The sequence below is a fragment of the Crassostrea angulata genome, chromosome 10 (assembly GCF_025612915.1).
Source record: "Crassostrea angulata isolate pt1a10 chromosome 10, ASM2561291v2, whole genome shotgun sequence".
Classification (NCBI taxonomy): domain Eukaryota; kingdom Metazoa; phylum Mollusca; class Bivalvia; order Ostreida; family Ostreidae; genus Magallana; species Magallana angulata.
In genome coordinates, this window is record NC_069120.1 from 3,810,206 (window position 1) to 3,823,979 (window position 13,774).

At 34.6% G+C, this 13,774-nt stretch overlaps 2 protein-coding genes across 2 annotated transcripts; both read right to left on the reverse strand.

Moving 5' to 3' along the window:
- Positions 1-431: 431 nt before the first annotated feature.
- On the reverse strand, positions 432-6,457 carry LOC128165659 (uncharacterized). Its single transcript, XM_052830408.1, has 10 exons — positions 6,270-6,457; positions 6,012-6,106; positions 5,714-5,823; positions 4,305-4,427; positions 3,805-4,147; positions 3,252-3,584; positions 2,954-3,130; positions 2,460-2,535; positions 1,668-1,717; positions 432-1,123 (listed from the first exon to the last, which is right to left on the reverse strand). The coding sequence occupies exons 1-10, from the start codon at positions 6,355-6,357 to the stop codon at positions 1,016-1,018; spliced, it is 1,503 nt and encodes a 500-aa protein (XP_052686368.1). The 5' UTR covers positions 6,358-6,457; the 3' UTR covers positions 432-1,015.
- A 1,251-nt stretch (positions 6,458-7,708) lies between these two features.
- LOC128165247 (tRNA-dihydrouridine(16/17) synthase [NAD(P)(+)]-like) lies at positions 7,709-13,769 on the reverse strand. The gene is made up of 12 exons (XM_052829581.1): positions 13,637-13,769; positions 11,697-11,927; positions 11,434-11,593; positions 11,159-11,271; positions 10,929-11,011; positions 10,731-10,834; positions 10,242-10,386; positions 10,021-10,117; positions 9,753-9,844; positions 9,388-9,571; positions 9,116-9,191; positions 7,709-8,142 (listed from the first exon to the last, which is right to left on the reverse strand). The coding sequence occupies exons 1-12, from the start codon at positions 13,676-13,678 to the stop codon at positions 7,802-7,804; spliced, it is 1,668 nt and encodes a 555-aa protein (XP_052685541.1). The 5' UTR covers positions 13,679-13,769; the 3' UTR covers positions 7,709-7,801.
- Between the last annotated feature and the right edge of the window lie 5 nt (positions 13,770-13,774).

Here is a 13,774-nt window from a genome sequence, read left to right on the forward strand (position 1 = left end):
TTTTTTTTTTTTTTTTACAAATTCTATCAAATGGTCAAGAATTAGATCGGTGACATTCATAACAATGTAACAACGGCAGCGACTTTGCAGCACTCATTTTCCGAACTATAAGTTGGGATAGGAATAAATTTTCTTTAAATAAAGGGTAGAACAAGTCAGAAAATGTTCCTGCATAAGGAGAAGGATGGATACTGATGCAGTATACAGTAAAACACACTTATAACGAAGTCCCAGGGATGGATAATTTTACTTCGTTATAAGCCTAATTTGTTATATCCATCAAGTTTACAACATGTAATAAAGTCTCGGGGAATGAAAATCACTTTGCTGTAAACGACAGATCATTATAAGCGTGTTTGCTATAACCATGGTTTACTGAATATAACACACAGCTTGGTGAGAGGCATCATAAAAATAAAATGACAAAACAATTAATAGGTACAAATTTATTTTAAAAGCAAGCATTAACAGATGACTGAATCCTTTCACTCTGGTTGGTTGTTCATTAGATACATGTACATCCATACAATAACAAATAAACAGATGCCCATCTTATCCTAAAATTAAGGAAATGTTCTTTTTATTTTGGATATCAGGCATTGTTATAAAATCTTAATATTTATCATAAGAGAAAGTTTAAAGTGTGAAATAGTTGATGATACGGTATATATTTTAAATTTGTTTTTTGTTCAAGCATTTGAAAAAGATGAGGTATGACCAATTTCACTGAATACTAGTAATACTGCTTATCTCCAGAAATCAAATAATTGCAACCTTTCTGAAACTTCTGTAGTATTTCAGTGTACAAAAATGACTTCATGATGTGAATTGAACAATTAAATTGATTAATGTGTTGAACATTACAACTGAAGCACTCATTAACAACAAAAACAAACGAATGTGTCAAGCCAACAAGAATAAATACTCTTTCTGTCACATATATTCAAAATCATCAGAATCACAGGCTGTAGATTTGTGAGGGGATTAATTACATGTATGTACTTATACATGTATATCATAAAGCCGTCAATGTTTGGGCCTCGTCACAGAGACTTCGTAACCTTGGTGACAGTTTTTGGTGGGCTGAGCAGTTCATTCCTACAACTCCTGCAAGATCACACATCTGGAGAAAAAAAGAGGTATTGTATATATACAAGTGAGACTGTTTAAATATTAATGTAGGTAACTAACTAAAAGTGATGACTTCAAATATTGATAGATCCCAGTGCTAAAAGTACATGTACATTAAATGTGTATCTAATTTTCATTCTCAAGTGCTTGGGAATACTGTAGATTCGTAAATAAATGTGAGGAATTAATATCCGCGTAAAATCGCGAGGAGCAACCTTCGCGAATTTTAAAATCTCGCCATTATTTTTGAGAGTTGAGAACTTTGAGAAATAAAGATAAAAGTTCCACGTTTGCGATTTTATATTCTTGCGATTTGATACAAAACAGAGAGATCACAGAATTAAGTACTCGCGAAATATAAAGAAATTACAGTACATGTAGTTAACTTGGAAGTTAATCTTATGGCTAATGAGAGGGGGGTTGCAGTGGCTATAAAACTTACAAAATAAACTGAAACTTTTGACAACACCGTGTAAATAACTTATATGTCATATGATGGGTGTCAATAAATACATGCACATGCATATTTTACTTACTTCTTCATTACTCTTCATCAGTTGTAACAAACCTGTCATGAGGTTGTAAGCTGAAAAATGCAAAAGAGAAAAAAAATAATCAATAATTAAGATATACATGTAACATTTGCTACTGAGCAAACAAACAAGTACTAGTTGATAGGGAAAACACTTGTGAATAACTTTATCTTTGACAGCAATATATGTATGTCCAGGTATAAACAGTAGAAGACAAGAAACCTCAAAGCTATTTGAAGTACTCTGTGTCACATTTACTTGTACATAACATGTAAATGTACCATTTTTCTGTTAAACTTACTTCAAACTCTGCACACAGCTTTTGAGTTAAACACTTAATAATTACCCAGCGAACAATTCAAAATAAATGTAACAAGTCAACAGCTGTATATTTTCTCAAATTACAAGCACAAACCTTTAGGAAAAGTATAATATGTATAGAATTGTGAAACTACTTCTCACATCCCAGTTTGTGTTGTACACATATACACCAGGATATACATGTACATGTATATACCAGATGTACAAATGGAGTCCATATTCTGCATTTACCGAAAAATAAGTTTCTTGTGTATGTATGAACACTGTACATCTATGTACACATGTACTAGAACAGTACTTGTTGTGCACACTGTGCATCTATACACATATTCTAATGTACAGTGATACACTACTAAAGTGTGCACTGTTAATCTATAGACTAAACACATGTACAAGATTAGTGTACAGCAGTACATTACTTGTTGTGTACACTGTACATATAAACACATGTACCAGTGTACAACAGTACGTTACCTGTTGTCTCTGGGAGATCCTTCTGTAAACACTCTAGGATAGCACTCCCTACCTCAACCTGTGTATCTTCTGGTATCTAGAAATAGCAGAAAACTTTGACTCATAATCATACTCCCTAAACACAACAATCTGGTAATTTAACTATAACAAAACTAAAATACATGTACATCCATTGACTTTAGATTACTTCCAGAACACAGAGGTCAAACACAGTATCTGATATCTACAGAGTATCTGTGCTGTAGACAATAACTGATATCGTAAGAATTTAAAATAATACTTGATATCTACAAATGGCTACAAGCAATACCTTATGTCTTGAAAGGCAATAGTACAAAAGGCAATAGTACATAGGCAAAAGAACAATAACCCCCTGATAACCTGATCACTCTAGAGGCTAAAAGCCATTATGATATATGAAGAGGCTGTAAACAATACCTGATAAAGCCAGGGGCTGTAAACAATACCTGGTAGCCAGGGGCTACAAACAATACCTGATATCTACAGAGGTTGTAGACCAAGGAGGAAGCTTTGCTGTACATGTCTTGGTTTTCATGAAGTAAGGCCCCTACACACACATCGGGACACAGTAGCTTCAGGTTACACTGTTCTCCCCCCTCAGAGTCGGTCAGGAAGACATGTCCCACCTCATGACTGCAGCAGTTTGTTAACTAGCCAACAAAGAATACCTCTTCAAGGTTTTAACCAAACTGACAATAATGATGGTAAGGTTTGACCCACACTGGGTTAAAACATTGTATAAGAAACTTTTTTTTTTAATGATAACCTTACCACTTTTAGAAGAGACATCTGCACATTGTCTGTTAGTTCTTTGAAATGTAACAACACACTGTTTATTAATTTGGTGGGTTCATTTTGTAACAGTTCTATGAAGTCTTCCACCAACACTAGATCCTGCAGAAGCACACATATCTCCCCCCTCAGCTTATCCCCCATGCGTCCGTCCCCTATCACCATGTGAATGGTTTGAACATGTTCTTTACACAGTGACCATGAAGGTGATGGAGTCCCGAGGTAATCGTACATGTCTGACACCAAACTGACTTCTTTTGCAGAGAGTTTGTCACTTAAGTCGTCCAGAAATGGCTTTTTGGAAGGTATTTCCTGTAAGTTATATGTATTTCGTTTTCTAAATCTTATTGTGTGAGATGAAGATGTACTTTATATCAAATATATCAGAACAAGTCAATCAAAGAAAGATGGGTCAACAGGTATACATGTACCTTTTACTGTTCTATACGTGCAAAAAGGATTAAATCCTGCCGTTGATATAATCTATATTTAGGTCTATCACTTAAAATTTCTTAGAAATACAAACATATACCTCTTTGTATATAATAGGTTCAAGTTCTTGAGATTCCTTTTTGCTGTCCACACTGAAATTCCCTGGAGAATCTGAACCCCCTGACCCTGTGGGGCTTTGACTGGTTGCCCCTGGTGCCTCTGAACTGGTTCCTGATCCCCTTGATACTGCTTCCCGTTCAGAGCTGCCGCCAGTCTGAGATCCTGAACTAGTTGCCTGTTTACTTGATGCCTCTGTAAGGAATGTATTGCTTGGTGGGATATTCTGGGATACTGGGGGATTCCCCTGGGGAAAGAGGGCATGGCCACCACTGGGGTTCACAGACATTGCATCTATCCAAGGCTTCATCATCTGACCAAGTGGACTAGACAAGGTAAACAACCAAAGGTACAAATCAAAGTATCAACATTTTAATCATACAATTGTACAACTAAGATGTGTATCATTCCAACAGTTACTGTAATAATAAGTTTAAAGGATTGTAAATAATTGTAGAAATCCATTAAAATCTTGGAACTTACGTGCTGAGGACTTCAGCTGGGAGACCGGTGATGTATGATGGGATATCATTACCAGTCAGGAACTGGGCCAACTCAGAACTAAAGTTGTTACAGTTGTTGTCAAGTAAATGATAACAGCTTGGCCTGTAAAATCAATTACATGTATATTGGGTAATCTTACTATCCTCCCTGCATAAAGGTATTATGTCACAGGATTATATGCCTATCAATGGCCCCCAGCTGATACAAGTCAGTACAGGATCCCAAACATTGTATTGGTAAAATAAAAAGATTTAATTCTAATAAGAAATGATAGTGTTAAGTTATAAAAACTTTATTATTATATGCACTGAAACAAGATATCTGTGAGCCAATGCTCACTTGTGATACCCCTGCTCTAATATGAATATGCAAAATAAGCAAAGTCGACATTTACAGGGTTGTCTCTAAGACCCGGGGGGGGGGGGGGGGGGGTTCCTTCTACTTCAATTTTTAGAGACTACCCTTTATTTACCAGGAAGTTGGTATCAGATTGGTACAAAATATATCCCACCATATGGCATTCTTAAACAAATGGTGTGTTCAAGCATCTGCAATTTATACCGGTAGTTGCTGAGGAGTCTTTAATGAAAACTTGATTGAAAATTTTTGCTAAAAATAAACCAAGTCCTCATTTTACAGGAAATTGACGTCCGATTCGTACAAAAATATGTCCCACCATATGGCATGCCTAAACAAATAGTGTCTTAAAATTTCAAGCATCTGCAATAAAGAGTTACTGAGAGATCTTTGAAAAAGTTTATTTGAAAATTTTGGCTCAAAATAAACAAAGTTGTCATTTAACAGGAAGTTGACCTCTGAATGGTACAAAAATTTATCCCACCATATGGCATGCCTAAACAAATAGTGCAGGGTTGTCTCTAAGACCCAGGGGGCGGGGAATTTCCCCACATATAATGCCTTAAATATCCGGCTATTATTGCATTTCAAACACAATCACCCCAATGTAGCTATAAGCAAGACCCCCAGACCCCCTTCTACTTTTGTATTTCTTTCTTCTACTTCAATTTTTAGAGACAACCCAGAATAGTGTGTTAAAATTTCAAGCATCTGCAGTAAATAGTTTATGAGAAATCTTTGAAGAAAATTTGTTTGAAAATTTTTGGCTAAAAAAAAAAGTCGTCATTTAACAGGAAGTTGACATCCGATTATTACATATGTCCCACCATACAAAATGCCTTAACAAATGGTGTGTTAAAAATTCATCTGCAATTTATAGTTGCGGAGAAATCTTTGACGAGTTTTTGTGTTACAGACAGACAGATAGAAAGAGGGACGGGCGAACAGACAGACAGATAGACACATAAGGGTAATTCCTTCAGAGCGGGGGTATAATTAAATTATCTTTGTTTTACAAAAGATGTGCTAACCTGAAAGTAGATTGCGCTAAATCATGAAGATGCCCTAGAAAGACATCATGTGGTATTTGTGTGTGTCCTAGATCAACAATGGAGTCCGGCTGACCAAGAATGGTACCTCCCTTAAAAAATTAAAATGATTGTTATTACAAGAAAAAAATGTAACATTTTTATAATGAAATAAATCGATAATGTTTATACATAAATGAAAGTATACTCCTCAATCAAGGGATTCTGACATGAAAAGATAAAAAAAATCATGGCTGCATTTTATGAGCTGGCTTTTACTTCTATTCTGACAGAGACTTACAGGAGAACAGGCCTCTATGCCACCCATCCCTCCAAAGTAAAACTCCTCCCCATACACAACTATTCCCGTGTGCCACACCCCTTCTATGCGTTTTCCTGTGGATCAATGGCATATAATGGGTTACATAAGTATCAATTTCACAGAAAAAAAAAATATATCTTCGAATAAATGAACAAAAACAAAAATTTCTCATTAATAACGGAATAAAGGTGAACCATGTAAGATTTTTCGACATTGTTGACCATGACGATGACTTACCTAGAAAAGCCTGGGAGAGTGACCGGGCCATCCCCTTACTTATGTCGTAGATATAGACCTTCACTGGCCAGGACTCTGGTTCTGACATCTTAGACGTGTCCCCGATCAAACTCTATCAGATAATTACGATGTCAGCGGGCTGAAGTCATGACTTAACAAATCGAAGCATAGCAAATTTGGAATAAACTAAAGTTCGAACCCGAAGTGAATTCAGACATTTTTTTAGTCTGATTAAAACCACCCCTTCTCCTTACATCGTCAGGTGTGAGAATGGGGATGGTTTTAATAGTGGGACTTTTCAGAGACATATAGTATATACGTCCCTGGACCTATATACATGTAGTAACTTTTTTATTTTATGTATTTGTCTATTATATTTGCCTTTTAAATTGGAGCATTTGCAGAGTTTTCATTTTCAAAAAAGTGTTGAAATGGTATGAACACAAGCATGGATCCAGCATATGGGGTATTTATTGTTTGGGAGATTGGTCCCAACCTGTCATAGTCAAGGGCAAAGTGATACGTGCATAACCATAACCGATCGAAGACCTTAATATTTTTTTCCTTTTTGTTCATCAAGATTTTTGATAAGTCTATAAGCCCCCCACCCCCTTTCGATTTGCTTCCAATGCCACTGCAGTATAAAATAACTAAATATGAAATTAATAGCCTATTTTTTATTCTGTATTAATTTGGTCCCCATTAATTTTGAAAGGAAATATTGCTCATAATGGCAAGAACTGCTAAAGAGGGTCTTACTATCAGCATCTTCGCTAGCCAAGGGTGACGATCCACTCTGCTACTCTTTTCAAAAGAGTAGCAGAGTGGATCGTCACCCTTGGCTAGCGAAGATGTACTATCAGCATCATCTCTAATTCATTATAAGCATTCCTTTTCAAGCGGAAAAGAACATTTCAATGAATAAAGACCCAAATTCAAGCTTTTGATTCTTCATTTGAAGCAGAAATCTATATATTCACATTCTACTGTGTTTTTCCATTAAATTCTGTGATCTTCAAATGCATCTAAATGAAACAAGTAGTCAAAGATTAAAATGACGAGTTTTATTATGACGTCACAAACGTTGAGCGCTGTAAACTGCAACGTCACAAGCGAAAATCAAAGTTCACGCTTGTGGCTGTTACTGTGGCTCTTCCATTAATACTAACTTACCCTTAGGATAAGATAGGAATTTTAAGGTATGAATCACATTTGCAGACAAGGCAATTAAGAAGTGAAAAATTGTAAATATAAGCATTAAATCATGATTTTTTGAAGTATACACTCTCATAACTGCAGCGGTGTGTGCATACAAATTTTCAAAACGCGCGTTACTCAATTTGTATGCACACACCGCTGCAGTTATGAGAGTGTATACTTCAAAAATCAGATTCAATGCTATAATAAAACCTGATTCAATTTGGTTAAAAAATGCAGTACATAATAAAGATACATGATTGTATTAAAATTTTTAATGATAACAAGATTTACAGTACAATGCTACAAAAATACAGCCAGGCATATATAAAATATCAGCTCATTCCTTCTTTAAAACTTGTGTCATCTGTTTCTGTAATGTCACCACATGTAAGAGTGATGTCCCCTGAACCACAATTCCTATCGCTGGAGTCCACTGTCTCCATAGTGTCCTCCGAGTTCATCGCTCCCAGTCTGTTCTCTGAGTTCACCGCCCCGAGTTTGTCCTCTGAGTCACTGCACAGTCTCTGAGTACAGTCCATTTCTTTATGTTGGCACATGTTACCCGTAGTTATTTTGTTTGGCCCATTTTCAGCTTTCTTTTCCTCCATTTCCCTTTTCTTCTGATCAAATGCAGCTTTGCTGGAGTTCTTTGTGTGAAGCACAATTCTATGACCTACAGTGAAATTGACAATGGGTGAAGCACAATTAAATGAGAACAATTAAATAATATATATATATGTACATGTACAATGCAATACAAAAATTCCATCAGATTCACCATGTGTACAGGCAATCCAAACATTACATTTTGATGTGTATAGTTATTTTGATATCTGTATGTATATTTATTTTGATATCTATATGTATAGTTATTTTGATATCTATATGATTGTGTAGTTATTTTGATATCTATATGTATAGTTATTTTGATATCTATATGTATAGTTATTTTGATATCTATATGATTGTGTAGTTATTTTGATATCTATATGTGTAGTTATTTTGATATCTATATGTATAGTTATTTTGATATCTATAAGATTGTGTAGTTATTTTGATATCTATATGTGTAGTTATTTTGATATCTATATGTGTAGTTATTTTGATATCTATATGTATAGTTATTTTGATATCTATAAGATTGTGTAGTTATTTTGATATCTATATGTATAGTTATTTTGATATCTATATGTATAGTTGTTTTGATATCTATAAGATTGTGTAGTTATTTTGATATCTATATGTGTAGTTATTTTGATATCTATATGTGTAGTTATTTTGATATCTATATGTATAGTTATTTTGATATCTATAAGATTGTGTAGTTATTTTGATATCTATATGTGTAGTTATTTTGATATCTATATGTATAGTTATTTTGATATCTATATGTATAGTTATTTTGATATCTATATGTATATTTATTTTGATATCTATATGTATAGTTATTTTGATATCTATATGATTGTGTAGTTATTTTGATATCTATATGTATAGTTATTTTGATATCTATATGTATAGTTATTTTGATAACTATATGTATAGTTATCTGGCAGAAGAAATAATTGGCCCAAGTTAGTATGACTACCGGCATATATATATATAATGCAAATCAGTTATAGCAATGAAAATACAAAAACCCTTACCTTTGCAATCCAGAGTTTCTCTGAAGGTTTTTTCTTTACAGCAATTCTTGCACATCATGTAAGAGCATTTTCTGCCCTGCATAGACATAAAAAATATTTTAGCAAAATTTAATGTCAATTCTAATTATTATTATCATTAAGTACTTTTGAAAAGGCACTTAAATGTGAAAATATAAAGTAATAAGAAAGAATTAAGCATGAAACTAATTTTTCAAACTAGATACGTGTAATCATCATGATATCCCATTTCATTCTTACTCTCTGACACATACTCTGATGTTAGGGCAGGTCACACACTTCTCGTAGTTTTCCTCCGAGTTTCTTCCCAGCTTCTTCATAGGATTCCTCAACAGTTTTTTGACCTTGTTTTTGGACAGGCCAGCAAACTCCGGAGACTGTAGTTTCTCCTCCAGGGGGCGCTTTACTGTCTTCTTTTCTTTATCTTCGATGTACGGACTAGAGCATAAAATAAAACCCATTTATTTCAAATAAGAGTTCATGGTGGACCTGCCAGTTTTTATTTAAGGCCAATAAATCAACTCTTCACTACTACAGTATTTTATTTTATTTTATTAATCTCTTTACTGAATGCAACAACACTACAATCTCTATACAAAATTCTAAACACAACACCTACTTAGGTCGGACATACGGTTGACAAATCCAGTAAGGAAAAGGTAACTCTGATGGGAACAGGTCTGGATTCTCTTTATACTTCTCTGCATCTGCCTTAAAAATAACAATGAGCTAAATTAATGCTAATAAAACTTGATATTTATTGCCTTGTAACTATTTGTTACAAATGAACATTTGTTTAGCAGCAAAATGATGTACAGCTGTTCAGTAAATTGCTTTATAGATTGACTAATCAATACAGCTTTTATAAAAAAAGAAGTCTTTAATACCAGACATCTTTCTTTGAGTTTTAGAGTAGCCAGTCTGAAACATTCCAGCGTTTTCCCCACAGCAATTATATCCCGAACATCAGGGTGCACGTTCAGGCTACAACAGAACACAGTCGAGCGAAAACTGTACATTATTTCAACTATGACTATATATTGAAAAAAAAAATCCAGAAAATCTTGACCATGATAAAATGATCAACAATTGAAGACTGAGCTAGTACCTGTGGTGAAGCATTTTGAACATGTGACCTCTGGCGTAGGACAAAGGACAGGGGTACTTCTCTGCCAGTTCCAGGTAATCCTCGGCCATTTTCCAGATGGGTGGACTTTCCCCAGTAAACAAAGCAGGATTATGAAGGTTACCCTCTACAAGATAGGCAAAGCTTTAAGTAAGCTAAAAATGGCTGTTTTGTTTTGATTTTCATCCAAAAGATTCTGGTATAGTATCTTTTTAAAAATTACAGGATTCAACCATAAGAGTCACATAATCTCTTTAAAAAAAAAACTTAAAGAATTTGATATAAACATTTCAATGCATTTTATCCCTCCTAAAATTAAGGAAGCAAACAGATGCTAAAATGTATAATTTTAATTCCTCATGTGGTTTCGGTAGTGTGTATTGTGTATGTTTATTCATGTAATCATATAACATTTTTTACATACATAACACATCCTTGATTCAGTGCATGTTATTGTGTACTATAACTTACCTGCTGACATTACACCTTGGACACCTGTTTGACCGATGCATCTCTCTACATCTGGTAAATACTGTATGTTACCATTAGCAAACACAGGGATTGAAACACTCTCTCTGCAGAAAAATTTGAGTAAAAATACATCAAGCTTTCCTTGCCATCTTCCACTGCTTTTAAATGAAAATCTCAATTCTCCAGGTAATTTCTCACCTGACAAGTTTAATGATGTCCCAGTCGGCCAGCCCGGTGAACCGCCCCTTCTGTTCCTTGGTCCGACCATGAACAGTCAACAACTACAATGTCAATGTAATATTGTATAGCTTTACCATATCATCATAATCTAAGCCCCACACACATTACAACACACATACATGTAGCTCGTACATCTTTCAGTATAGTATGAATGGCAAAATGAAATGCTTGTCCAGTTTCGTGTTTACCTGACAGCCTGCCTGCTCCAACATCTGAGCGTACATTACTGTCTTCTCTTTAGACTCAAACACTCGGATTTTACAGGTGATGGGTACCTTCAGCTTTTGATGACACAAGGCAACTACAAGATATAACAAACATAGAATGTAATTCAAAATAATCAGACCTTTCCTAAATTTTGGTTTGTATGTTAGGTGTTTGTTGCACTTTCATTGAGTGAAATAAGTTCTCCTCTTTGTAAATTATAGAAGCATTAGAAATTGATTTAACATAAATTAATTACCCATTTTTTTAAGAAGGTCCCATTCATCCTCCAAGAACGCCCCATAGTGACCTCGTTTAGCAATTGTCTGAGGACAGCCAAGGTTAAGATCCACTGCATCACAAATATCTTCAACATACTGGGCAGCCTTCAGAAAGGTATCGGGGTCATTGGCACAGAACTGGAACAACGCAATACAAAACTAAACAATCATTGTCCAATACATGTATTACACTTTGAGAATAAAAATGTCATCTTGTAGTGATAGTATCACAATGTACTACCTGTACAATTAACGGTCTATCATCAGGACAGGTCTGCATGGCTTCTTTCCGGTAATTAGGATCCCTGACAAACACAGAGGAATGGAACATGGGGGTGTAGCACAGCTGGGCCCCATATTTGCGACTCAGCATCCTCCAGGCCAACTCACTCGCATCCACCATCGGGGCCACCACATACTTGGCTGAGTTCAGGGTCCGTCTCCAGAATTCAAATCCAGAAAGCTTCTTTGCCTACGAGACAAGATACATGTATACATGTATGCATAGATAACCAGTTCATAAAAAGACAAAATAGTTATGCACTTTCGAAGAATCCATAAAAGTGCCAGGAACTGCTTCACACATTACTTGTCTAACATTAACGTAACGCTGAAATTAGGTACCGGCTTATGCTGGGGGTTAACCTGCGATAGACTGGTGTCCCATCCAGGGGGAGTCAATGACTCTCATCTGCTTAGCACCACGAAAACCGGAGATGAGCACCGGCCCTATGTGACTTCATAGCATAGAGAAAGATTTAACCAACTAATTTAATCATCTGAGATCTAGCTCGAACACAGAATTGTAACTTAGCCATTGAATTTTTCAACACATTGACTGCTTATTTAACTGTTTGACTTTTATTGAAAGCACTTCGATCTCACTTCAGGGATGAAGTACAAGTCAATTATTCTTTTTTTTAATTAAATGATCATGCGTGCATCCATATTCAGCCTGACAATTTTGACCACATATTATTGGGGTTTTTTCCTGGGACGTTTCCTCAAATAAGTACATAACTATAGACTGATATTTTTTTTGATTAATATACCTATCAAGATGTAACACAGGCCTGTGAATTTCTATCTATAAGCCGTTAAATTTATGGGAAAAGAGCGATATATACCTTTTTCAGTTTTTCTTATTATGTATTCACTGTATAAATATAGAACATGTAGAAAAAGTATAGATCGTTTCCTCAAATAAGTACATAACTATAGACTGATATTTTTTTTGATTAATATACCTATCAAGATGTAACACTGGCCTGTGAATTTCTATCAATAAGCCGTTAAATTTATGGGAAAAGAGAGATATATACCTTTTCAGTTTTTCTGATCATGTATTCACTGTATAAATATAGAACATGTAGAAAAAGGATAGATCTTTCTCTCCCCATACATTTTACCGCTTATTCATTGAAATTCAGAGTCCTGTGGATATAATCTCTATTCTCTAGCAATTACCCGAAGAAGGAAATTGATTTCTTAGGCATTATAAACATAATTCAAATGACACTATACACAAAAATATCAAAATATATCAGTAGGGACCAACCTTACTTTGAAAACTACATTTTAGTAAACTGAGATAATCATCTTATTAAACAAAAAGTATATAATAAAGTTTTAATAAAAAGTGTGCATAGGTTTTGGACATTTTTGAAACAAAAATTTGAAAAATAAGATTAATATATAGAAAATATATTGGCCAGCTATAAAACATCAGCAAATCTCGGATGACGGGGAGCCAACTTCCTCCTAAAGGTCCTCTTTTAATACATGTATTGTTTATATGACATAAACTCATGAAAATATAATATTTTGAATGTTTTGGTAATAGGTTTCAGCTGCTTATATTTCGATATAATTGTTTATTAGAAAGAAGTGCCTGTGATTGAATAAAGTACATACTCTTTTGTCTGGTAAGAAAAAATACAACGATAATTTTAAAAAATGAAGGTGAATCTTCTTTTACAGAAACTATGAATTTCATACCGATTACATCACTCTCTATATGTCAATATGGTTTAGTATGGTGATGAGGAACACGTGGGAATATATTAAAAATTTGGACTTTATCGAACATTGGAGTAATTGATCTTTATCAACGTAAAAGACATTCACGCGGAAATAATCATACTAAACAATTTATCCCATATAAATATAAATATCCATTACCTTATCCACCTCCTCCTTTACTTCGTGTTTACCTTCTTCCATTTTTTTCACATGCTGATACAGAAGAGTTTTCACGGGAGGTTACTCTGTTCCGTAACGTAAAGGGATAATCTCAAAATCCGTTAAGTTTATAACGGC